The sequence below is a fragment of the Rousettus aegyptiacus genome, unplaced genomic scaffold (genome assembly GCF_014176215.1).
Source record: "Rousettus aegyptiacus isolate mRouAeg1 unplaced genomic scaffold, mRouAeg1.p scaffold_m13_p_5, whole genome shotgun sequence".
Classification (NCBI taxonomy): Eukaryota; Metazoa; Chordata; class Mammalia; order Chiroptera; family Pteropodidae; genus Rousettus; species Rousettus aegyptiacus.
Window position 1 is genome coordinate 67,015,316 of NW_023416308.1, and position 23,848 is coordinate 67,039,163.

At 43.0% G+C, this 23,848-nt stretch overlaps 1 protein-coding gene across 22 annotated transcripts in view; it reads left to right on the forward strand.

Moving 5' to 3' along the window:
• SYTL2 (synaptotagmin like 2) overlaps positions 1-23,848 on the forward strand; it is a 95,052-nt gene that overhangs the window by 29,501 nt on the left and 41,703 nt on the right. For 19 of the 22 annotated variants that reach the window (XR_004950803.1, XR_004950802.1, XM_036220465.1 and 16 more), the window contains exons 2-4: positions 10,240-10,742; positions 19,803-19,954; positions 21,784-21,919. Coding sequence is in view for 20 of the 22 variants with exons in the window: in XM_036220465.1 (XP_036076358.1) it covers positions 10,642-10,742; positions 19,803-19,954; positions 21,784-21,919 (389 nt within the window). In the remaining 2 variants the exon portion in view is untranslated. The remainder of the gene's footprint in view (positions 1-10,239; positions 10,743-19,802; positions 19,955-21,783; positions 21,920-23,848) is intronic. The other 3 variants (XM_036220461.1, XM_016160367.2, XM_036220459.1) reach the window with 2 other exon arrangements.

Here is a 23,848-nt window from a genome sequence, read left to right on the forward strand (position 1 = left end):
GAACCAGTGTATTTCTCCTCCATTCTCTGAAATGGAGAAAAATGAGGCCATTTGTGCTCTACACAGAACAGGAAGCCTGAAGAGATGCTCCCAATAGTCCAGTGATGTATTCAATATTTAGAAGTTTTTTCTCTATTATGCGCAAGGTACCGTGTGGCTACAAAAATAGAGTAGACATAAACTCTTCCCTTAAAGAGTCTAGAAGTGGGAATTCGATGCATATATAAGTTACTATAATGTTATGTAATTATTGTTAATATTGTAATTATCGAATACTTATTGTGTGAATACCTATATATGAGCCTTAATCTTGTCAACCACCTAGTAAGATTGGTATGAGAACTGTTTTACAGATGAAAAGCCTGAGGCTCAGAGAAGCTAAGTAACTTGCACAAGAGGGTTGCACTGTACCCTGGTCCATCTGACTGTGGAGCCTGTGCTTTTTCTTACCTCAGATGAGAGATGTGCAAATAGGTGCAATGAAGACTCAGTGAAAGAAGTAGTTATTGCTGGCTTGTGGAGTGGATATTTTTGAGGGGAATGGGACCCCAGGAGCAGCTTCATGGAGGAGTTACCATTTAAGCTTGGGATTTGGGTGGTGAGGAGGTTTTGGATGTGTGCAGATATAAGGGAAAGACATTCTGCGTGGAGAGAATAGCAAGAACAGAGTTCCGGCAATGATGGTATAGAGGTGATATTGAGTGGTGTGGCTGGAGTTCATGGGGTAGGAAGGTTAGATAGGCTGCTTGGAACCAGTAGGATGTCAATACTAGGATACAGAATTTGGACTTATTCTGGCATCGGGGAAGAGCTAGGGAAGGTTTTTTAAGTCGAGGTGAGGCATAATCAAAGTGGAGCTTTGGGATATGAATCTAGCTATATTGTGTACAGTAGATAGAAGCGAGGAAGAACCAGGAATGACAGAGGTCACGTTCAAAGACAATTACTAAATGAGCAGTAGAGAAAGAAAGGGTTTCATTGGAGGGAAATTGTGGAGGTTCAGTCAACTGAATCTAGCAACTGATTGGCTGTAGGGCAAGGACAAGATTCAGAGATGAATAAATCACTTGATCTGTCTTCAGACTGTGTATTAGTTTCCTGTTACTACTGTAACAAATGACCTCAAACTTAGTGGCTTCTAACAACACAAATTTGTTCTCTTACAGTTCTGGAGGTCAGACATCTGAAACGGGGCTTACAGGATAAAATCATGGAGTTGGCAGAACTGAGTTCCTTTTGGAGGCTCTAGGGGAGAATCTGTTTCCTTGCCTTTTCCTGCTGTTAGAGGCCGCCTGCCTTCCTTGGCTCGTGGCCCCTTCCTCCATCTCCACAGCGTATCACTCCAACTGGCTCTATCCTCACATCTCCTTTCTCTCCTTCTAACCATCCTGCTTCCTTTTTTACAAGAACCTTGTGATTACATTGGGTTTACCTAGATAATCTGGATAATGTCCGCATCACAAGATTCTTAATCACATTTGTAGAGTCCCTTTGAACATGTAGTACCATATTCACAAGTTCCAGGAATTAGGATTTGGGCCTCGTTGGAGGACCATTATTCTGCCTACCACAGAGATTTAACAAATACTGTACATCTATGGAAGATAACTTGTTAAAAACTTTTTTGTCCTACTCTTATAACTTTTCTTGGATTTTCCTCTATGCTGTTGAATTATCTTGTTTCCCACCTCCCCCTCTAACCTCTTTTTTTCTTTCCTTTATTCAATAAATGAGTTCTCGGCTGTGTGCCAGGCACCATGCAAGGTGCTAGGAACACGGCAGTGCCAAGGCACCTCTCTGCCCACCACGAGAGGAAGTGGAGTTGGATGAGAGCTGTTAATGCAGAACCATCCTGGAGACTAAAACGTCAGACTCTTCACTTTTGATTTTCTAAAGCTGAGGTCCGGTCCTAAAATGAGAAGATTTAGAAGAATTCTTGGTAATTTAAAAATGAGATCCTCTCACCCTACCTCTCTATAGCCATTTCCTACCCCCTAATTTGGAAGATTTTTTATCTTCTCAAAGGCCCAGGGTAGAGAGGTGCTTGCATAAACCAGAGATTTGACTCCTTAAGATGGAGTGGGCAATTGGAACATAGGAGACAGTTTGAAGAGGAAAATAAGAAAAGCAGCAGCAGTAGCACTGCAACCTCAGGGTAGCGTGAGAAGGTGATGGAGGTCAGTGAAATGGTGGCGATTCGTCGTTACCATGGAGCACTTACTACATCCCATGTCCTTTTACTTCCGGCCCAATGTCATCTTCACAGTAACCCTGTAAAGTAGGTCTTGCTGCCTACATGGTACAGACCAAGGAAAAAACCCAGAGTCCTTGGGGGAACTTAAGACTAATGAAAGAACAATCCTCTTCTAATCCTCTTTTGACCCCAAAACCAGTGTGTTCCACTCCATCACAGCAGCCTCTTATGTCAGGGGCATAGCACGTGGACGTCAGAGGCATTATTCACCTGTATCAGTTTCAGAGTAAGAGTCTCTTTAGAGGATGGAGAAGCACAAGGAAAACCTTGCACATGGTGGGAACTTGATTTTTGTATCTTTGATGGGGTAATTAATGGTCTGGCCAGAGGGGTTTGAGCAAATCTGAGACTAAGGTGAGGCAAGTGAGGCACCCAGGGCACAAAAATCTGCGAAGACAAGATCATGCAAGTGCTGACGCTGCACGTATAGCACCCGGAGAGTGCGTGTCTCCTTAAATTTTGTGCCTGAGTTGCCTCGCTTTTAAGGAAGCCTCCTTTTCAGGGTGCTGTAGGTGCAGGGTGCTATGCTCACACAACCTTGCCTTCTGTTTTGTGTCCTGCCACCTTGTTTGCCTCATCCCTTAGGTCCTGGATTGGAGCAGAGGCCAGAAAGAGGAGAGGACTAGTTAGTTTGGTGGTCTTAGTGCTGGCTGCACATGACAGTCTCCTGGATGGCTTTTAAAAAGAATATCCCAGGAGGGGTCGGACCCCAGATCAGTCAAATCAGAATTGCTGGAGGGACGTGGAGGGTGAGGAGACCCAGGCATGGTTGGTTGGTTGGTTATTTATTTATTTATTTATTTATTTAAAAGCTTTTCAGGTGATGCTAATGTAGTCAGTTTTGGGAATCCTGAGATAGTACTTTTGGAGAGAGCCCCTCACTCTCAGGCCAGATAGGAATGCACATGACTGCATCAAAAGTGAGACTTTATGTAGCCCTTTTAAAGCCTGAATTGGTGATTGCTACGGTTCAGTTACCTTTATTATCCTGGGTTTAATTACAGCCTAGTTAATAAATCAGCTGGTTCCTCCACTCCCTTCCTCAGAATTTGAAACTAAGAAAATAATTAAGTTTAGAATTCATCTCTAATACCTGCTGTTATCAGTGTGCTGGTTTCAGGGTGCTGTAAAGTGCAGCCCGACCCATTTATTTGCCTGTTTGCAAATCTTTGTATTGGTTGAAATTGTATATGTCCTGAATGACAAAAATGGTCTCTGAGTGTCCCAGCTCTCACATTAGGTAACTGTGTGACCTTGAGCAATTGGTTTAACCTCTCTGCATCTCGGCTTCCTCATCCGCACCAAGAACTAGTTATGACTCTGATTCAGCTGTTCATTTTTGTGTTTGCTCCTGTTACCGCTGGAAAACAATTGACATACAAGTGAACATACTTAACTGTATACGTTGCTGTGCCCTTTAACCAGTCACCAGCCGGTTCTGACCTATGGAGATCCTTTGCAGCTGTGATTCCCAAGCCTGACCAAACAGCTGCATCATGTGGGAACATGCAGCCTCTCTGAAATCTAGGGACATTATCTTTCAGTTTGACTATGAGAGTAAAGGGTAGGGGGAATTGTCACACATAAGTAGTCTTTCTTTATTACATTCTTAGTTTGAGATTGCCCATTCAGTCTATGGGAAACATTAGCTGTTGAAGAATTGAATGAAGTAGACAAAAGGCTTCCACCTTTGGAAGAATCTTCATGCATTTCTATATAACAAGACATTCTGATTGAGTTTAAACATATAACGTAGGGGTTTTTTTGGTAGTAGTTTCTGGTTCCAGGCATCTCTACCATTCTCAGAAGCTGATGCGCGTGTATACACAGCCACATGTTGACACAGGTGCCTTTTTCCCCTCTGTCCCATGCTTGTCCTTTTCTCCATGTCTGTCTATAAAACAAACTCAAAGGGCCCAGTCATTTTCCTGTTCTAACAAGTTGCACATGGAAGAGCATGCCGTGCTCTGAGAACCAAGGCATAAGGCCTGTAGGAAATGACAGAGAAGAAAGAAGGTACAGAAGGAGGAACAACAGGGTAAAAGGACTGGTCTGGGAATCAGGAAACCTGGGTTCTAGTCTCATCTTTGTCCCTAACTAGCTGTATGGCCTCCCTGAGAATAAGGGGAGTGGTGATGTAGTGAAGATTAAAACTGGTAGTTTTAGAATCCTACGGCCCTGGGTTGAAACCATGTTCTGGCAAAGCAGCCGCAGACAAGTTATTTAACTGATTGAGACCGGTGTTGTCTGTACAGTGTGGAGAAGACCTGCCTTACCGGGCAGTCAGAGGGATTCACTGAGATCATTTGTGTAAAGCACTTAGCACCGCCTGGTCATTTTACAGTCTAGAGAAACATGACCAAGATCATGAGAGGCTTAGAAAACATCTGAGGGAAGGAGGAAGTTCATCGTCCCCTCAACAAAGGACACTCTGAGAAAATGTAAAAGCTGGTCTTCCTTTTAAATTGTTGTGTGAAAGGGAGAGTGGCAGGGCAAATTGGAGGCAAAGGGTGAAATTACAGGCAAGTTCAACCAAGTGCCAGACTACGCCTGAGAAATGGAGTGGCCCAGCGGGGCTCTTAGCAGCTTTGCGCATGTGTGCCTTTGGAGTGTGGGCTGCTGGTTTGGTGACCACCAGTTTGGTATACTGAGGAGAGCTCTGTGTGCTAGGAGGGAGGTGAACAAAGGTTCTCTGATTTTCCAACTTGTTTCTTCCTAGGCTTCTCCTGAACCATCTGAGGGTTATGCTGTTTATCCTTTGCTGCTGTGATCTAGGTAGTTTCCAAAGTCTTTGGTTTTATGTCTGATGGTTTGTCACTGCTGGGGCTAAGCCACTTTATTGATTGGGCCTGTTTTGGTCCAGCGCCATTCTCCCCAAGCCCACCCTGACTCAAGCCTATTTGTTCCTGTTCTCCTTCTGCCTCCCAGGACTTTCTTTCAAACCTTCATTCTTGATGTCATGAGACTGTCAGAACAATTTACTTTTCTTCTGAAAACCACATCATGTGAGAGTCACTACTTACTCGCGTTTTCCTCCCCTTCCTTGAGGTCTGCAGGCTTTGGTACAAAAATAGCCTTTTGGGAAAGGAGAGGGTGACGTCTGGGCCCCTCCTTGCAGCAGAGCGAGTTGGGGAGCAAATGCTATTGTTAATCAGGCTGTAAGCGGGGTTTGGTCAGGCAAAATGATTGGGTTTGGGGATACTAGCCTAGCTCTTCTCTTTGCTGCCATGAAAAGCAAGTCCCAACTGTTTGAGGCCTGGGTTTCTCCAGCTTAACTCTTGGACAATTGACAAGGAAAAGAGTATTGGCTTTTATAAATGTGGCATAGCAGGGCTGACACATGAAAAATTGGAATTAAGCACAGTCCGCATTTGAAGACCTCAAACTTCCTTTTTGTGCTGCTGTTCCTACAGCTGCTAATTCCTTATTTGTCTTTGACAGAGGCTTCCATTCTAACCATAGCTTTATAATAATGTCCATAAGGAATGGAAAGTAGGAGTGAATATACCCATCATTCAGGTGAGAAAACTGAAGGATGGCTACAATAGCCGTGTGATTTATTTAAACCATACAGTCATTCGAAAGACCTGGAGCTGGAACTCAATGAATAATATAAGCTTGTTTCAATTATGGGCCTTAGATTCAAGTTAAAGGGAAAGTGGAAGCTCAGTCCCCTCCCACCTGTGTTCATGTATCAACTACTTGAGAGCCTTACTAGGCACAGTGGCAAGTACTGGGGATACAAAGCACTCAGAGGCCCAGGCCTTGCTCATTAACTAGTGGGGACAAACACGAGTAGATAGGGATTCAAGACAGTGTGATGAGTACCTTGACTGAGGAAGTCAGATGCTAATGGAGCACATTGGAGGGACAGTTAACCTGGCCTCGAGAAGTTAGGGAAGGCTTCTGTCCAATAAGTGACATCTAACTTGCTGTCAAGAGGTATTAGCTCAGGAAGGAATGTTTCAGGAGGAAGGAACAGCATATGCAGAGGCCCAAAGGCAGAAGAAACTGAAAAACTTGAGTGTAGTTGGGGCCTAAGGAGAGGAGCTTGGAGAAGAAAGCAGGTGCGAGTTCACGTAGAGTCCTACGGCCACGGTCAGGATTCTGAGCGTTAGCCGATGAGCAGTGGGAAGTTGCTGAAGGATTTTAAGACCGGAATATGGCTTTGTCAGATTTGAGTTTTTGTGGAAATTTACTCAGCAGCACGAGGAGGGTAGGTGGGAGGGAGGGCTGAACCTAAGGAGATATTTTGCTCACATGGAAGCCACTCGTGTGAACACATCAAGAATCCCTGTGCCCAAAATTCATCCATCTCCGTTTTTGCACTGAGGGTGCTCCCATGCTGACCACCAGCTATGCTTCTTCTATGCTTAAGCAGAGAACAAGGAGCCACGGCCAGATGGAAAAGTTTTATTCTGCTTCCTCAGTCTGAGGAATCTGTGTGGAGGGGAGAATTAAATGATATCAACACTGGGGCGCCTTAATCTGACAAAGCCACAAGCAAATGCCAGTTCCACCATACACAAGCGTAGTGGCAAACACCTCCCTGAGCCTTACTCTCCTCGCCTGAAAAACACAGATAATAAAACATCTCCTTCACATCCTTGTGAGGTGCCTATGAAGTGATACTTGTAAAGTGCCAGGCACGTAGGAGGTGTCCAGCAAATATTTCTTTTCTTTTCTTCTTCTGCCTTTCCTCATGCTATTCTATCTCAGAGTAAAATCCAGAAATCTTAAAGCTCTTACAAAGCCTCGTACAGTCTAGTCTGATATATTTCCTTTCTGACCCTCTCTGTCTTGGCCTCCTCCTGGCACAGTCTGATGCTCCAGCACTGCCCTATTTCTTTGCTATTTCCTATTTTCTCTCCCACTTCAGGACACTGCAATACCTGTGTGGCTTGTTTCCTCACCTCTATCAAGTTTTCGTTCAAGTGTCATCTTCTCCGTGAGACCTACCCTAAACACTCTTTACAACTCCAACTCCCCCCCCCCACCACACACACACACACACACACACACACACACACACCCACCCCTATTCTCTTCCCTTTTCTGCTTTGTTTTCCTCCATAGCTCTTTCCACCTTCCAACAAGTTATATAATTTAATCATTTGGTTTTATTTTTAAATTTTATTTATTTATTTTTTTGTTATTTGATCATTGATCATCGTCTCCTCCAACTGGCACGTAAGCTCCACAAAGACAGGCTGTTTTCTTCTGTCTTACGTTATTGCCGTATCTTCAGCACTTACAACAGTGCCAGGTACACAATAGGCTCTCAATATATGTTCGTTGAATGAATGAATGAATGAATGAATGAAACATTTGATTTTTTTTCCTCCCGTGATAAATAACACCCAGAAGTTGGGAGTTGGGGGAGTACCTCATATTGAAGAATCTTGATTGCCATCTGAGGGTTCTCCTGCCGTGTGACTGGGTGGTGACGCCCGGCTACTCAATTAGTTGTCAGATGTTCCAGCCCTTTACTCCTTTGTAAAATGAGGATCTTACCCTTAGCTTCACTAACAGCTGATTATTATTATTTTTTTTTAAATTTTAACTAAAGAAATAGTTGATTAAAATTTAACAGCTGATTTTCAGATAGAATTTTAACCCGTAGAAGCTTTTACACTGAAGCACTGGTTAGCTTCTAGTTCTACCTAAAGATGTGGAAATCAGCATTTCCTCCTTTAGCAAACCTGCCAGTTACCACTGCTGGATGGCCAAAGTGCTTTTTCTCTTGTTCTCTTCCTGCCCCCCACTCATTGAACTTAAAAACAATCTCCCATTGAACTATCTGGCAGTGTAATGCCTCATCAGGGACATGGTTCCCAGAATGTGGCCTGAATCCATTTCCTTGCCAGCCTTTGAGATCTAAGTAAGTTTCTGTGCATGAAAAAAATTTAGATAGCTGTCCCTGGTGAAGTCGTGTATTTGGATGTGGTCCATTCATTCATTTATTCATTTACTTGTTCACTTAGTTATTTATATTCAGGAACTCACAGTCAAAAGGAAAAGACTGAAGGCAGACAAATAATTGTAGCAGTGGAGGTATGTAGATGGAGGAGAAAGTTTTCGTTAGTCAAGTTCCTGCCACAAAAGTATTGTATGACAACCCCAAAACTTTAGTGGCTTCCAAAAAAAATATACTTATTTCTTGCTTCCATATCCACAGGTCAGCTGGGGTAACCCTGTTTCAGGTGGGTGAGGTTCTGGTCTTTCCTTGTATCTCTCTCTCTCAGACCTAGACTGAAGAGGCAATGGCTACCTGGGATTAGCTCTTCTTGTGGAACATGGCAAAACAAGAAGCCAAGCCAAGCCACACAAGCACATCTACCGCATAGGCTTACATTATATTTGTAAAATTTTAAGTCACAGGCCCAGCCCAACATCAGGAAGGTAGAGAAGAACACCTTGCTTACTCTAGTGGCAGCATGATGCTATGGTTCTGTTTCAGAAAGACAATAAAGAGTTAGGAACAATAAGTGAATCCACTACATTTAACTCTGGCTATAGAAGTTAGGGAAAGCTTCCTGGAGATGGAGACTTTCATCTTGAAGGATGAGTAGTTTTCAAATGAACAAGTGTTCAGTAACTTATGAAAGTGCATGCAATTTTTTTTAAAAAAAGTAAAGTATTATCTTAATATTTATTTGAGTAGTCTCTGTGGACATTATGTAAGGAGCTACAGAAAGGTAAAACAAAGGTTGTCAGAGTACCTGTCCATGAAGGCCAAACTTCATGGGGGAGGTAAGAAACATAATTCAAAAGAGAAAAATAAAATATATAATTAAGTACACTCTTATCTGGCTAGATGGAACAAAAGTGTGAGCTCAGAAAGGGAGCCAGAATATATTTTTGGTAGCTGTTTTTTGTACAGGATGCAAGGTATGTGCTGTTTTATATTCATTATTTCATTTAATTCTTACAACCTGTGAGGGATGTCAAGTAAGTACAAATGAGAAAACTGAGCCTCAGAGTGGGAGGTAACTTGCCTAATGGTTCACAGCTAGCAAGTAGTGGAGAGAGTAGTAGTTCTATTGTCCAGACGAAGAATTTATTCTTAAAAACAACTCACTAGTGTAGACACTCGACTTAATTCTTAAGTGGGGCTGCTTTAAAATTTACTAAACACTTGGTTTTTAGTGTCTACCATATATGCAGTACTGTACTTGTTAAAAGGATCCCAATCCTGGAGCCGATAATCTCTGAAGTCTTGTCTGGCTGTGGCATTCTTTGGGTCTCACCTTCATTTCATTACACAGGGGTTTAAGATGCCTCGGAGAAGATAGGATTCTTGCATATTGTCCTACTTAAAAATGCTCAGGTTGGATGGTGGAGTGTTTTGAAAGTTTGCCTCTTTCCCCCAGTTTATACACCTACCACATACCAGTAAGTGTTCTTTCTCCTCAGAAATGAAGGGAGACTAGCTTGGTGAGTTGCTTGGTGAGCAGCCCCAGCAAAGGTTAGAGGTGGGACTAGGGGAAGCATAACAATTCCCACCATTGTGCAAGCTACCTCTACCTTAACACCGCTGTCATTACGGAGCACTGATATACTCATGAAGAAGTGAGTGCTTGTGAATTTTTATTCCTAGTTTCTTATGCGTAATCACTTGACAGCTGGAATCATGTCTTCCTGGTCTTACTGACCTGTACTGAGACTTTTTAGCTGAGTTCCCCATGAGTCTGCAGAGAGAGAACCAGCTCCTTTTTGCAACCAAGCCATACCTTGGTGGATCATTAAACATTGACAGGCATTTTTGTGTGCTCTCCATCTTGGCTGTCTGGAATGGAGCTGAAGCATGTTTCATGAACCATTTGCCATTTGCTCATGAAGCTGGCAGAACTGGTTTCCCTGATCTCAGAGACCATCTCATGGTCATTTTTCCCCCCAGGCATGTTTTAAATATTGTAATAAAGAGCAATACTTATAGGAACTGCCTCTCACTGTTTGGTGTTTACTATCTCATGTTTCCCCAGGTAGATGATGCCCAGATGCTGCTGACTCTCCTTGAGTTGATGACGAGGACAGGAGGAGAACAAACTGTGTCTAACACTGGTCCAGAGGGGGAGCATGAGTAGAAATGCCACTGTAGAAGTGACCTATCCGGCAAGGAATGCGGCTTCCTTCTGAGAGCTTCTTCCTGACGTCGTCCCACAGACCACTACTGCCCCACCAGAAAGGGCACTCAAGGATTTTGCAATCGGCCACCTAAAACTTTTGCTGAGCCCAAACAAGACTTTTTTTGCTCGAGAACTGAACAGAATATTATTTTATTTTATTTTCGCATCTTTTAATCATCCGGCCTACAGTCAGAGTTGTTTAGCTTTGAGAACTTTAAGCCAGATTTGTTACGGTTATTTTTGTGTACACCTTTCAAAATGATCGACTTAAGCTTCCTGACGGAGGAGGAGCAAGAGGCCATCATGAAGGTTCTGCAGCGGGACGCTGCCCTGAAGAGGGCTGAAGAGGAGAGAGTCAGGTAGGGCCAGAGAGGTCCTCATGCCTGCGGGGAGGAGGGCCGGTCTGTAAGAAGACGGGGCACTTTTTTTTTTTTCAACCATAAGTGGTAGTTCTGACTTGTAGCCTGAATTTATGGGTTCCAATTTTAGGTTCGCTTCCTGGATAGAACTTTTTCCTCCTTGGTGTCTCTTAATTTATCCCACAGGACTCCTGCCAGAAAGAGAGTCTTGATTAAAAACCTAACTAAGCTCCTTTAACTTATTAAATACTGAATTAAAAATGAAATATATACAAACATATACATACATTTAAATCTACATATATGGATGTGTGCGTATCTTTATATCCACATTTTTAAAACTGAATCCACTTTTTTAAACTGAATTGTGAACCGAGTTAGAAATATTTTAAATTTCTAAAATTTTTAAAAGAAAATAAATTGAAAAGTACCTCACATTTATGCGTACTTTCAGAAATGTTTGAGTTGGTTTCAGTAGCAATTGAAATTGGCTCTGACAGAGCCAGTTTTAACTTGGTTTCCCACAAGAAGGAGTGGCAACTCTGACACACTGTCCTTGTTGGGAGGGACCCAAATGTTCCACGTCAACATTTCTGCCACTTTCATTCACCCGCGTGGTAGAAGGAGCACAAGACCAGGATGCTGAAGGAGCAGGCTTGAGTCCAGGCTCTGCTGTCTAGTGAAAGGCTTCCTCGGTGTAAGTTGGTATTAACTGCATGATCCTCATCCCAGGAGTTACCCAAGAGGAGCATAAGCCATGTTCTTATTTCCTGGAATCCAAGTGTCATGAATAACAGACTTATTTGTACCATTTCCCATTTTTTTGACCCTAACTAAACATGAATGCTTTATAAATGAATGTGCTGTAATTCACTTCAAGCACTCTAAAGTGCCTGATTCTGGCTCCTACTAATAATTTATATCAAGACAGTGCTTAACAAATTGCAAAGGGCTTACATGCCCATTATTTCTTCTGAGCTCACAATACCTTTGTGCGTTTGGGGGTGAGGTATGTGGGGATATATTTTCACCCACTCTGATATGTGAGGAAATTGACTTTGAGACAGGTCAGGTGACTTCCCCAAGCTCATGCAATCCATAGATGTCAGAAGTGAGAATCAAATCCTGGTCTTCGGGTACTTATTAGCTAACTTCATCTCCTCTCCCTGAGAAAAGAACAGCAAACAGGCCATCCTGGGACCTGGCCGTGGAGAAGGGGATGGCTGTCTCCTGCAAGGTAGTACACCGAGCTGTGATGGTGACAGGAGGTAGCTGTAGGTAGTGGAGATCATGAGAACAGGGTTCCTTACTTGTCATACTCCTCCCCACAAGTCACCTGTAGTGCTCTGTGCACCTGGACGGGGCACTGCTCCCCATTCAAGGCAAGTGGGGTGGCTTGAGCAGTTTCCTCAGGAGGCACAGGGGATTTACACTAATCAGTCATCAAAGCCTCTTGGTAACATTAATTCTTTACCTATTCACAGTCATAAAGTTCTTTCATGAATGTTATTCTTTTATGTTCCTCACAGCAACCCTGAGATTTGGCAAGACAGGACTGTTATTCTCTCTCTCTCTCTCGCTCTCTCTCTCTCTCTCTCTTTTTTTTTTTTTTTTTAGAAATAAGAGGAGGGGGCCACTCAGAGAAAGTATTAGTTGATTCTCAAAGCATACTGGGAAGTGGGAATTCCTTTAGTGTCTGACAAGACAAGATGGAGAGACTTGGAAAGAAAGCAGTGAGTCCTCTTCCTGTTTCAGGATTTCAGAGCTATGAACATTGGACTGCTGTGAGTTCCTTCAGTTCCTCCCACTTCTGCAATTCTACCTCCTCTCTCTCACTAGGTTACAGAGAGAGATTCATCCTTCCTTTCTGTCTTTTCTTGACACCTGGCATTCCAAGCTGTTGAGTCTTCCACATAGTTCTGTGATTCCGTATGAGTAGAGTGGAGGTGCTTCTTGGGTACCTGCAGTAGTTGATGAAAATATCCCCCAAGATGTAGAGTTCTCCATACAACTGGGTCTTGTAAGGGGTGTGAATGTGTAGCCTCTGACGCCAGCCAGACCGCAGCCATAGCAGAAATACTGAGACCCTTTGCAGCACTGGGTTTGAAAATACTGATGAAATACTGAGACCCTTTGTAGTACTGGGTTTGAAAATACTGATGAAATACTGAGACCCTTTGTAGTACTGGGTTTGCAGACTCTCCTTCCATCCACTGTCTCTGATGATGTCCCAGCAGCTACCATGTGTGCTCTCCTTGATGTTGGCTTTCATAAATGGATAGGAAGAAGGCTCAGCGTGGTGAAAAATCTGATGTGAGTCAAATCCAATCTATTACCACCATTCAGGGGGAGCTTTTAGTTAGCTCAAAGCACCTCATGGGACTTGGCCATGGGCAGATCCAGGACCCTGGGACTGGAGAGGAGTGACAGAGTACAGGGGGTCAGGTGGGCATGAGACCTATAGCTTGTGGACACTGAAGGAGGCCCAACCCATGGCTTGCTCCACACAAGAGGACTTGTGCTCTGATACTCTCTATGCTTTAGGACTGAAATAGATGTACAGAGATGGTTCTGAGTTTATTCTGCTTCTGGGCTGGTGGAACTAGAACTAGGTTTCTGGTTTCTGAAAATGCTGTTCAGTGGGTTTCTGCTTTCCATCACTTTCGGCATCCCCAGCTGTTGGTTATTGGCTCTTCCATCAGACTTATAGCTTGACAACTCTGGAAAGGAGATATTTTTGGTCCACATCAGTTACTTTACACATAAAGAAGGTAAAGCCCAGAGAGGGGAAGTGATTTGCTCAGGGCCACACAGTTAAGCAGTGCCAGTGCCATAATAAGAAAAACTCTTGGTCCATTGCTGTTCCCTCTACCCCATGCTGTACATTGCTATTATTCTTTCAGAAAAACAGTGAGGCATCTATCATGACACAGGGAAAGAACTCTCCCGCATGGAACTTGGAGTCAAACTGACATGAGTTTGAATCCTATCCTCACCACCGATCAACTGCGATTTGTTGGACAAGTTACTTAATTTCTCTGAGCCTCAACTTAGAGACTTGGACTAAAGTTAAAAGAGTAAAGCGAAAGTTGAGTCGAGTAATTCTTTATCTTCTTAGCTCACAATAGGTGATAAATATGTTTTAATTTTCTTTTTCACCATTCCAAGAACAGAAGTCTCTGGTGGCTAGTCTGATTCCTTAGGAGGAAATAAGTCCTAAAAACTCTCAGTTACTCAATACAGTGAAATTTAAGAGAGCACCTATTAAATATAGGGAACTTTTCTAAACAATGACATAAAGATAATTTTAAGGTGATTGAAACATGGTCCCAGCCCTCAAGAGATTTACTATATAATGGCCTTCATACACATAATGGATTATCAATTGCAAATTTTACATCTTAACTTTGTTTCCCTAATATGATTTTACAATGCCCCAATCACCCTTCTCGGCAGCATGTGGCTCTAGAAACATAAATGATACTATTATAATATTAACCTAAGCAACACATCACTACTAAGGCAAAACTGCCACTAAAATGGAGACTGTTCTTTCAATGCTAATTCATTATGCACTTTGGAATATAACCCTCCTATAGCCACGGGGACATCACTAATGAATTATAGGACTGTTGCCAACTGAGAGCAGACACTGCCTCAGAATCCTTTTCAGTGGGGCTGCAGATGAGATTTGGCATTTGAACTGAAATCTGTTTTCTATGCCTGGTATAACCAGTGCATTGAATTGTTCACATCCAAGTTCATTTAAGACACTTGGGAGATGATTTAGTTAGTCTATATGTCACCTCCCATCTTGATTTCATGGATGAGAAAAATGAGCATCATACAGAGGAAATGTCCAGTTCTTAAATCACTCAATCTGTTAATGGTAGAACATGAACTTGAACCCAAGGGAATATCTATTGTGGTGTCTCTGGGATACAGTTAGAAGATAACAGTTCCAGGTCACTGTTGCCATCACATTGTCTTTCATGATGCCTCTTTACCTATAGCCAAAATTTCCAGGCCCAGTTATTACCATACATCTCCATCCAGCCGGCTTCCCTAACTACCAGCAGGAGACATTTCACAAAACAGAAGTGAAGCAGACATCAGGATGGATTCTTTTTCTCTCTCCCCTGTTCCTCTGCCCTGCCCCCACCCCCGCTTTTTAAGAAACATCACCATTCATACACATATGTAATTTTAGTCTTTTATGGTTTGAAAATAACACACTCTAGAGGTGGCGCTTCCTGTACCCTGCGTCATACTGCCAGCAGGAAATCATTGCCCATGTGCATCTGTGCACCATCAGCACCACATCCCCCACCCCATGCACGCGCAACCACATCTATGGTGATGGGCGTTCTCACAATAGATACCATCTCAACCGCGACCACATCTTAGGATTCCCAGCTACTTCCTTAAGACCTAGTTTATTTTAAATGAAGGCAGTTGTCATTGAAGAATGGCTTTCCAGACCTCTGGTGGTGTTTTCTGTCAAAGCAAAGGGGAAGGGAACCAACATTTGTCAAGGAACTACATTGTACACTGAGCTTCACATACATTTTCTCCTTTCATCTGTATAATTGTGTAGCAGAACTCACTCAACAACAAGGAAATAGGGTGGAAGAGGCGGAGCACCTTGCAAGATTGAAGCCTTGCTTGTCAGACTACAAAGCTTATGCTTCCCACGTGCTGTGCTGTCTCGCAGCAGATTGTGGGGATCTCTGATGTGTCCATGACACAAGGGATACACGTTATCCCTCGTTTTCCACTGTAAGGAACATTTGCAATTTATTTCATTTTCACATGTGTTCGTTTTGAGATTCTCTACCGAAGGTTGAATTCCTTTGTAAAAAGAGTAGAGTGTGATAGCCATCTTAGAAAACAAAATCATGTTTGGCTCTCAGAGGCAGGATGGGGTAACAAAGCAATGGCCAGGAGTTGGGCTGGCTTCCGGCCCCAGCTCTGTGTGACCTTTGGCAAACCTCTTAACTTCTCTGAGCTTCAAGTGTTTCATCTATAAAGTGAGTCCATTTGTAACTCTATAGGGTCCTGTCCAGCTCTCATACTCTAAGTACAAATCTAAGAGTAATTTCAAATCACAGAATCTAATCATCCATACTGAGGAGTTAAAAAAAAAATAAAATAAAGGCTGGGAAATGGACCAATTAGCTTCTCCGGACAAGCTGCTAATTATTATTATTATTATTATTATTATTATTATTATTATTATTTTTTATTTATACAATTGACCAGGTAACACCAACTAGGTCCTGCCAGTGATGTTGGGACTTTGCCTAATAATAATGAATAGCTGTAAGATGGGGTGTGCTTTGTCATTACAAAGGAGAAAAAGGGCGTAGGCTGAGGAGAAAGCGTTGAGGCCAGCCTGGAGGGCAGTCCTACTCTTCTGCCTTTCCTCCGTAAGTGCTCACACTCTTTGCACCACAGGAGTTAACACCGACAGTTAGGGCTGTCAATTGATTTTTTTAACACACAGCTCTGAGCATATGCCTGGCATATGTTAGGGGATTCATGGATTGTTGAATGAACAAACTAACAGATATGACCTTTGATAGATAGAGGAGACAAGATGGCTGTCTTTTGTAATTGATTAAATTCTTTGTACAACATGGTGAAATTGTAAGGGTTAAATGAGATGATACATATTAAATGCCAAGCAGGGGACCCAGTACAAAACAATGCTTTGTATGTAATAGTGGAAGGCATGTGGGAATGACCAGCACGTTCTGCCTGGAGGGCAGTGGGACAGTGCCCTCTCTGTGCTGAGTGCTCTTCTTCTGCCTTCGCTTCTGCCCACCAGCCCTCGGGTTTTTATTAAGCATCTTCTTCATCTTCAGCTCTCTACAAAGCACAACATGCATGCGTGGAGAGGGTAGTACGGTGTAAGAGGTGAGTCCCAAGAAACCTACCCTTCTTCCACTTCAACTAAATGATACAGTGATTAGAGAACCAAATGCTAATTTTGTTGGTATGATCAGAGTTCAGAAAAAAATGAGAGATCAACATGGGCTGGTAGAAATTTTAACAGCATCGCCTGGATAGCAGGGTTTTTCAAAATGATCTACATCTTTACAAAACTTGGGCTGTGGTGTCACACATATGAATTCATTTATAAAATATTTCAAGTGACTAAGAAAAAGAAATAGATTGAATCCAGCAGTGACTATCATGTTAGGCTATACATAAATAGCACTTATCTGACTTTGAGAGAATTTCTTATTCTTTTGCCACTTTAAAAGAAATGAGCCAGAACCCTAACCTTAATTCCTCACTCTAATCGCTACCGGCTTTTCCAGTGGACCTGACTCCCACTGTGCATGGCAAGTCTGATGTGAGCAGAGACTTGCAGTTGTTAGGCAGGAGTAGATCAAGAACAGCACAAGGACCTATACAAATTCATTTCAGTGGAACAGCTAAAATAAGTAAATAAATCTCACAAGGAGAAATTGAGAGAGATGCTATGAGGGTTTGTGGTCTCTTTCAAAAAGGTGATGACTGCTGCCATATTTCATTATGTTTTTCTCCTATTCCTCTGAGAGATGAGATATCCTGCCTCATCAGGAGAAGGCACTGCCATTGTGATACAGTGTGGTTTACCCAACCCCAGCAGGGACAAGATCTCTCTTATCTCCTGCCTCACTCAGACTGGGGTGGCTGCTGAGCATTTATTTGTTCATTGGCTTTTTGACTTGACAAACAGTCTTGGGGTATCAGCTCTGAACCAGGCTCTGTGCTAGGTGCTGGCATTATAAAGGCGATTAAGGTATAGTGTTTCTTTTTTTTCCCACCTTCGAGGAGTTTGCACAGTTGACAGATTAGTGGATGAGAAAGATGTGCACATAGATCATTGGAAAGTGTGGTAAGTGCTATCGTGAAGGTGCCATGAAAGTGTGGAGAACAGCAAGCTGAACTGTGCCCTCGGGAACTGGGGAAGGCTCCCCTGGCTAGGTGGTATGTGAACTGGATCTGAAGGATGAGGAGCAACGCACTGCACAGAGAAGGAGGAAAAGACATCCTGAGAAAATTCACACTTACTGATCTCTTACCAAGATTCAGGTACTATTAGGTACTTTCAAATATACACCTCTTTTAATCATCCCAGAAGTCCTGCAGGGGAGGTCTCATTTTCCTCTCTCTACAAACAAGAAGACTGAGGTTTAGTAACCCACCCAAGGTCACATCTAGAAAGAGTCAGAATGAGTATTTGGACCTAATTTTGAAAGACTCCAAAGCCTATAGCCTTTCTGCCACACTTTCCTGCTTCTAATGTTTACGGAGATCATGCAAGAGCCGTTTGGAGAACAGTAAGGAGTCTAGTGTGCTGGGCAAGTGCTGGAAAATGAACCTGAATCTGAAAAGGTAGCCTGAAGCCAGGTGGTCAGGGGCCTCATATGATACTCCTTCCTCTACTAGCACTTTTCCAGACACCCAGCAAGGATACATTGAGAGTGGGCCCTGACACTAGAAGCTCACTCTCTAACAGGGAGAGCTGGAAGGACTCTCTTCTGGAGTTCAACCTAAACTTAGTCCTTTAGGGAAGAGAAGGCAAAAGCTCCACCAGCAGCCCAGAAGGGTTGTTTCTCTGCTGAAAACCTAGGCAATGGAAAACCATTAGACGCGTTTAATAAGATCCGTGACCACTCTGGTGATGCAGACGCATGAAGTGATGGCACTCTCTCTGTCAGGATTTGGTGATGGGCTGTCATGGCAGTGTGTTCAAGGCTTATGACTGAGCATGTTTGGGATAGAGTCACTTCTTCCTAGGTAGTTAGGAGAGGAGAAGAAGTTCCAGCAGAGAGTTGGACTCTGGGCAGAAAGACAGTCTCCAGGCACACTTGAGAGAGAGGAAAATGGCCTTGCTAGACCCAAGATAACTGTCCCTCTTGTTCCTCCCACTCCCAGATAAGTCTGTGTACAGCCCTCATGCCCGGCCCTGCCACAATCCTGGTGTGTGGCCACCATACACATTCTCTGGCTAAAACACTTAGATTTGCTACTTCAGGAAGTGCATAGTTGCTTGAATGGCAATCATAAAACTCTCCTGGATTTATGTAGTACATTTTCTTCCAAGAGTTCAAAGTCTCCTTAAGGCTTTTATTCCACTTTATTCTAAGTACATCTTTATGAATAAGAAAAGATAGATTTTATGGTTCTCATTTTATTGGGATGGATAGAGAGATGCAGAGGTTAAAAAGCTTGCAAAGCGGAACAGTGTTTTTCCAGCCAGTCTAGATTAGGAATGTTTTAGGAAAGCAGTAGTACTTGGTTTGTTTTTTAGGTTTCAGTGTTTCAGTGAGCACGAATGATTGTGGAACCCTTAAAAGCAGTGTCTGCATAAAAGGCATTTGCCTCTGCCTTTGTCTCCACTCTCCACACCACTCACATAAATTTGATCTTTCTTCATTGCAGCCTGCCTTTTCAGTATTCATGTCCCTGAGATTGAGACCCTGGGACATCATGTGCTGTCTCCCACAGGCTTCCAGGAAAGTCTTCGTAAACTCATTTCACTGACATGGAAAGGACTGATAAGCTGCTAACTACCCCACCAGTTAGTCACTGAGTGTTTATTAGGTGCCAGGCATGTGTGGGGAGGGTGGTTGTCATGCATAAGCTAATTTAATCTTCATAGCAACCCTATGAGGTGGGTTACTATTATTAACCCCTTTTTACAGATAAGGATACCAAGGCTTAAGGAAGCTTAATGTGCCATCTTTCCCCAGAGTATTTACATCTGAATATTGGACACAGAAGACTGTGACCAAAAAGTGAATCTGCCATTGAGAAATTTCAGGCATCATCTGGGAATCATGGATTAAATATTCGAAATTTTAAAAAATGCTAGCCTTGGCTTCTCTGACTTCCCACAGGGGAATATACATTTGCTAGTCATCTGGGAGGTTTGTGGAATCTTCTAAAATATTAAGAGCTTCATTTTGGCTGTGTGTTTACGAATTGCTTTATGCAGTGTCACAGCGAACTCATTTGTTTACTGTGGGTTCTCAGCAAAGTAAAGCTCTTTTCCTTTTGTAGACATTTGCCTGAAAAAATTAAGGATGACCAGCAGCTGAAGAATATGAGTGGCCAATGGTTTTATGAAGCCAAGGCAAAAAGGCACAGAGACAAAATCCATGGCACGGATATCATCAGAGCATCCATGAGGAAGAAGAGGCTCCAGGTAGCAGGTGAGTTGATCTGGCGAGTACATTTAGAGCCAGCATTTGTTAGGGATGAAGGAGTCAGGAGAGGGGAAGGGCGTCAGAGTCATTACTAAAATCTGCTGAGGGAAATTATTTAAAGGTACACTTTGCATAATGTGTCGCCCTTTAGCTCAAAATTTTCTTGCCCTGTATTTGGATGGATGGAGGTGGGGTGGAGTGGCTTAGTGTGGTGTAGAAGGACAAAGGGAACCCCTTCAATGTCATGTTGAGTAGTAGTAGCATAGACAGTCGAGACTTATAAGCATCTACCACCTCTTCTCTCTTTGGTTTTTAATTCCGAAGATTCGGAAACTTTTCTCCTGAATAGGGCAAAGAGCTTAGACAGAAAGAGATTAGCCTCCCTGTTCAATGACCTTGACATCTGGTACTTCTCTAATTAACCAGGTACATCATTTAAAGGACTGTAGAGACAGTATTCTGAAGGCTTCTTTAGAATTCTGTTGAGTTCATTAAATATCTACCAGTACCTGCTAACTCTGGACTAGTCACTGTGAATCTTAACCCCCAAGATTCACAGCCTCCGTCTAGATCTACTCTGTACTTACTAAGGAGAATAACTGTCACCTTTTTGGGCATCTAATATATGATAGGTTTTACTCTCTATTATTTCAAATTGTAGCAGCAACCTTATAATGTAGGTATTATTATCCCCATTCTATACATGGTGTATGTAAAGTTCTACAAGGCCAAGGTCATATAGCTGTCAAATGGCAGAGCTGGGGTTTCAGTCTTTCTGACTCGGAGCCACACTCCCTGCAAATAAGAGCGGACTGCTTAGTATGTGCCATGCATTGCTCACGGGCCTCTTGATTTTGAAAGCCATCCAGACCTCCAGAAATCTTAAGGGGTACAAGTCGGTCCTGTGGACTTCATTTTGCAATTGAAAAAAAAACTAGACTTGTAAAGAGACTTGTGGAGGAATACCACCTTGCAATGTGAATGTATTTGGAAATTGGGAGACCTGATATTGCTTCATCTTCATAACACTGATAAAAGTAGTCCTGGCACTTACTGGCTTCGTGGCCTTAGGCAAGTTTCTTGAACTCTGTGATCCTCTGTTTCCAAACCTGCAAACTTGGAAAGTCTCTCCCTCTTCCTAGGATAATTCATGCAAAGAACTTAGCTCTGTGCCTGGCACTGTCATCACTCTGTTGATGTTAATTATCTGAGAGATACAGGTAAAGAGCCCTATATGTTCAGTGGCAAAAGAGGTTATTTCTTGAAGAGGGAGCACAGAGGTATTGTGTGGGTATTGAGGAGTGTGTAGAATTTGGATATGCAGAGACTAGGGGGAGGAGGAGGCGCCAGTGGAGAGGGTCATTACAGACTAGAATTATTTCTCCCCTCTGTATCCCAGAGCTCAGCCTTAGGTCAGACACATTGCAGATGTTCCGTAAAGGCCTGGTAATGGTGCTTCTGTCGTAATGAGGACTTCCTGCCCTGAGCGTCCCCTGGCCATACACGTTTGGTCCTGACACCAATTCATGTGAGAGTCAAAGGCAGTCTGAATCTTGCTTCAATTGTCTCTGGAGTTACCTGTACATTTAAAGGTACACACATGCTCTCAGGAGACTCTGCTTGGGGCTGGGAGTGGGGAGCTAATATCAGAGGAATCTACTGACTTCTCTTGCAGATATTCTGATTCCGGGTATTCAGACTCATTACTGATTGCCTTGGCACTCAGGGAAGGCCTGAAGTTCAGGTTCAAGCCTTTAGTGATAAGAGCTGATATGAGAATTGTAGGTCACGGAGGTGAGAGATAACCCTCCTGTCTTTATTGTTTCCTGTTTCAGCTGAGCAGAGTAAGAACAGAGAAAACGGGGCAAAGGAAAGCTGGGTGAATAATGTCAACAAAGATACTTTCCTCCCCCCAGAGCTAGCCGGTGCTGTAGAAGAGCAGGAAGAAGATGTAGGAACTGCAGGCCCAAGGTAAGGCAGAGCTGCTGCATGTGAGATGCATGGCTTGGTGTGTGTATAGGCAAAGTGGCGGGCTATGAGTGTCAGTGCCAGACTGGTCTCGTGGGCATGGGGAAGGGAGCATGTATGAGACAAAATTCTGGGCTTCGATTTGGACAAAACCTGGTTATACTCTTTCCCAGTTTCCAGAATTTCTAATAAATTTGAATATTAAATACAATTAAAATATTAAGTGGTGATATCTTCCAGCAGCAACAATAGCTGCTTTTCATTTGTACCAAGGATTTTTCCTTAGAGTAGAGGAATAGAGGGGAGTAAGTAATGCAGAGAAGAGGAGAACTATGACCAAATTATAACAGCCTGCTGCAATGGAAGAAGCTCAAGCATGAGAACCAGACAGACCTGAAATCGAACCCCGAGTATGCCAGTTATTAGCCATATGACCATGGGCAAGTCATTTTACCTTGCTGTGTCTCTTTTCTAAACTATATATACAAATGATAATATATACCAGGAAAGGCTATGGTGAGAGTTAGTGATGATGTATGTAGAATACTTGGGACCGAATAGTAGGTCCTCAGTAAATGCCTCTTAAGGATACAGGTTGACCTCAATGTTTCAGTCTTGATTTTTTGGTGTCTTTCACGCACTTTGTCATCTGGCCAACTAAATGTATATTTGTGTGTTCTTCCTATGAAGGAGCTGATTGTGGGGCTACATTGCTGCTAACTTTTCGAACCATGATGATTTGTTTTTAGGTATTTAAGGATCTTTTCATTGGTGTCTTTCCCTTGGAGTTAGAGTTCCTACCCTTTGGTGGGAGGGTGGTTGCATTTATCTCTGGGTCCTTGGTGAAGACAATTCACCTCAGACTTTCCAAACTGAGATGAAGTTGATGAATTCATTGATGGGACCCCCCGAGTCAGGATCTAAGACACCCAAAGGCATTTCAGAGTTAAATATGAGTAGTTATGTCACATGGGTAATGGAATACTGATGTATGTTAGGGTGCCCATTATTTATCCATTTCCCTGTTGGAGAGAACTCATTTTGTTTTCCGTGGGTGATAGGCTGCATCGTTTTCCCTGTGGGATGATTTTACTCTTCTGTAATGTCTGAAGAGGCCACGTTGGCTAGAGTTTAAAACACCTTAACAGTGGTCACTAACTGATTCTGTGACTTTGCACTAGAAGTGACTTAACTTCTTAGGCCTTTGTTTCCTCAGTTGTAAAATGGGAATGATAATGAATTTTAGCAGGATTTTTGAGAATTTAATTAGCTAGTAAATGTAGAATTCCTAACACATAGTTCCTAGTACACAGTAGATGCTCAATGAATTGAAGCATGGGCTCTCACATACACACGGCTGTTTCAGAAAGCTCAGGAAAGGGTGTGAAGAATACCCTACCCCTCTCCCCTTGGCGACTCCCCAGTTACAAGCCGTTTGCAACCCCCCAATGGGATTAAGGCCTGCCTTCCTTCCATGAGGAAAGATGAGACCTTAAGTAATAGAAATTCTGGAAGTGAGGACACAGGCATTTAGTTTTACCACCGAGGACCTGAGAGTAGCATCTAAGAGCTGGGTTTGATGGGGGCGGGGTGGGCACACTAGAGCACTGAGTAAGGGAAGAGGGTACAAGCGCCACAGAAGGAGAAAGGAGAAAATCTGGGTGGGGATTCAGAAATAAACTTAGCACATTGCACAGTTTTATCTGGGTCAGACTTCCTGTCCTTCTCCCAGGAACTCATTTCATCTCCAATAGTCTGCGGGGGACACAGGTACCACTGCCTGATAGCCATATCCATCTTCCTCATGATCCCATGTGGGCTGGTGGGTATTGCCCCCCTCTTCCTCAAGTCAAGGCTATCAAGTTTCCACAATTTGTGTCTCCATTTTTTTCTGCACTCCTTATGTCAACTCGGAGAGTCTTTCAGGTCTCA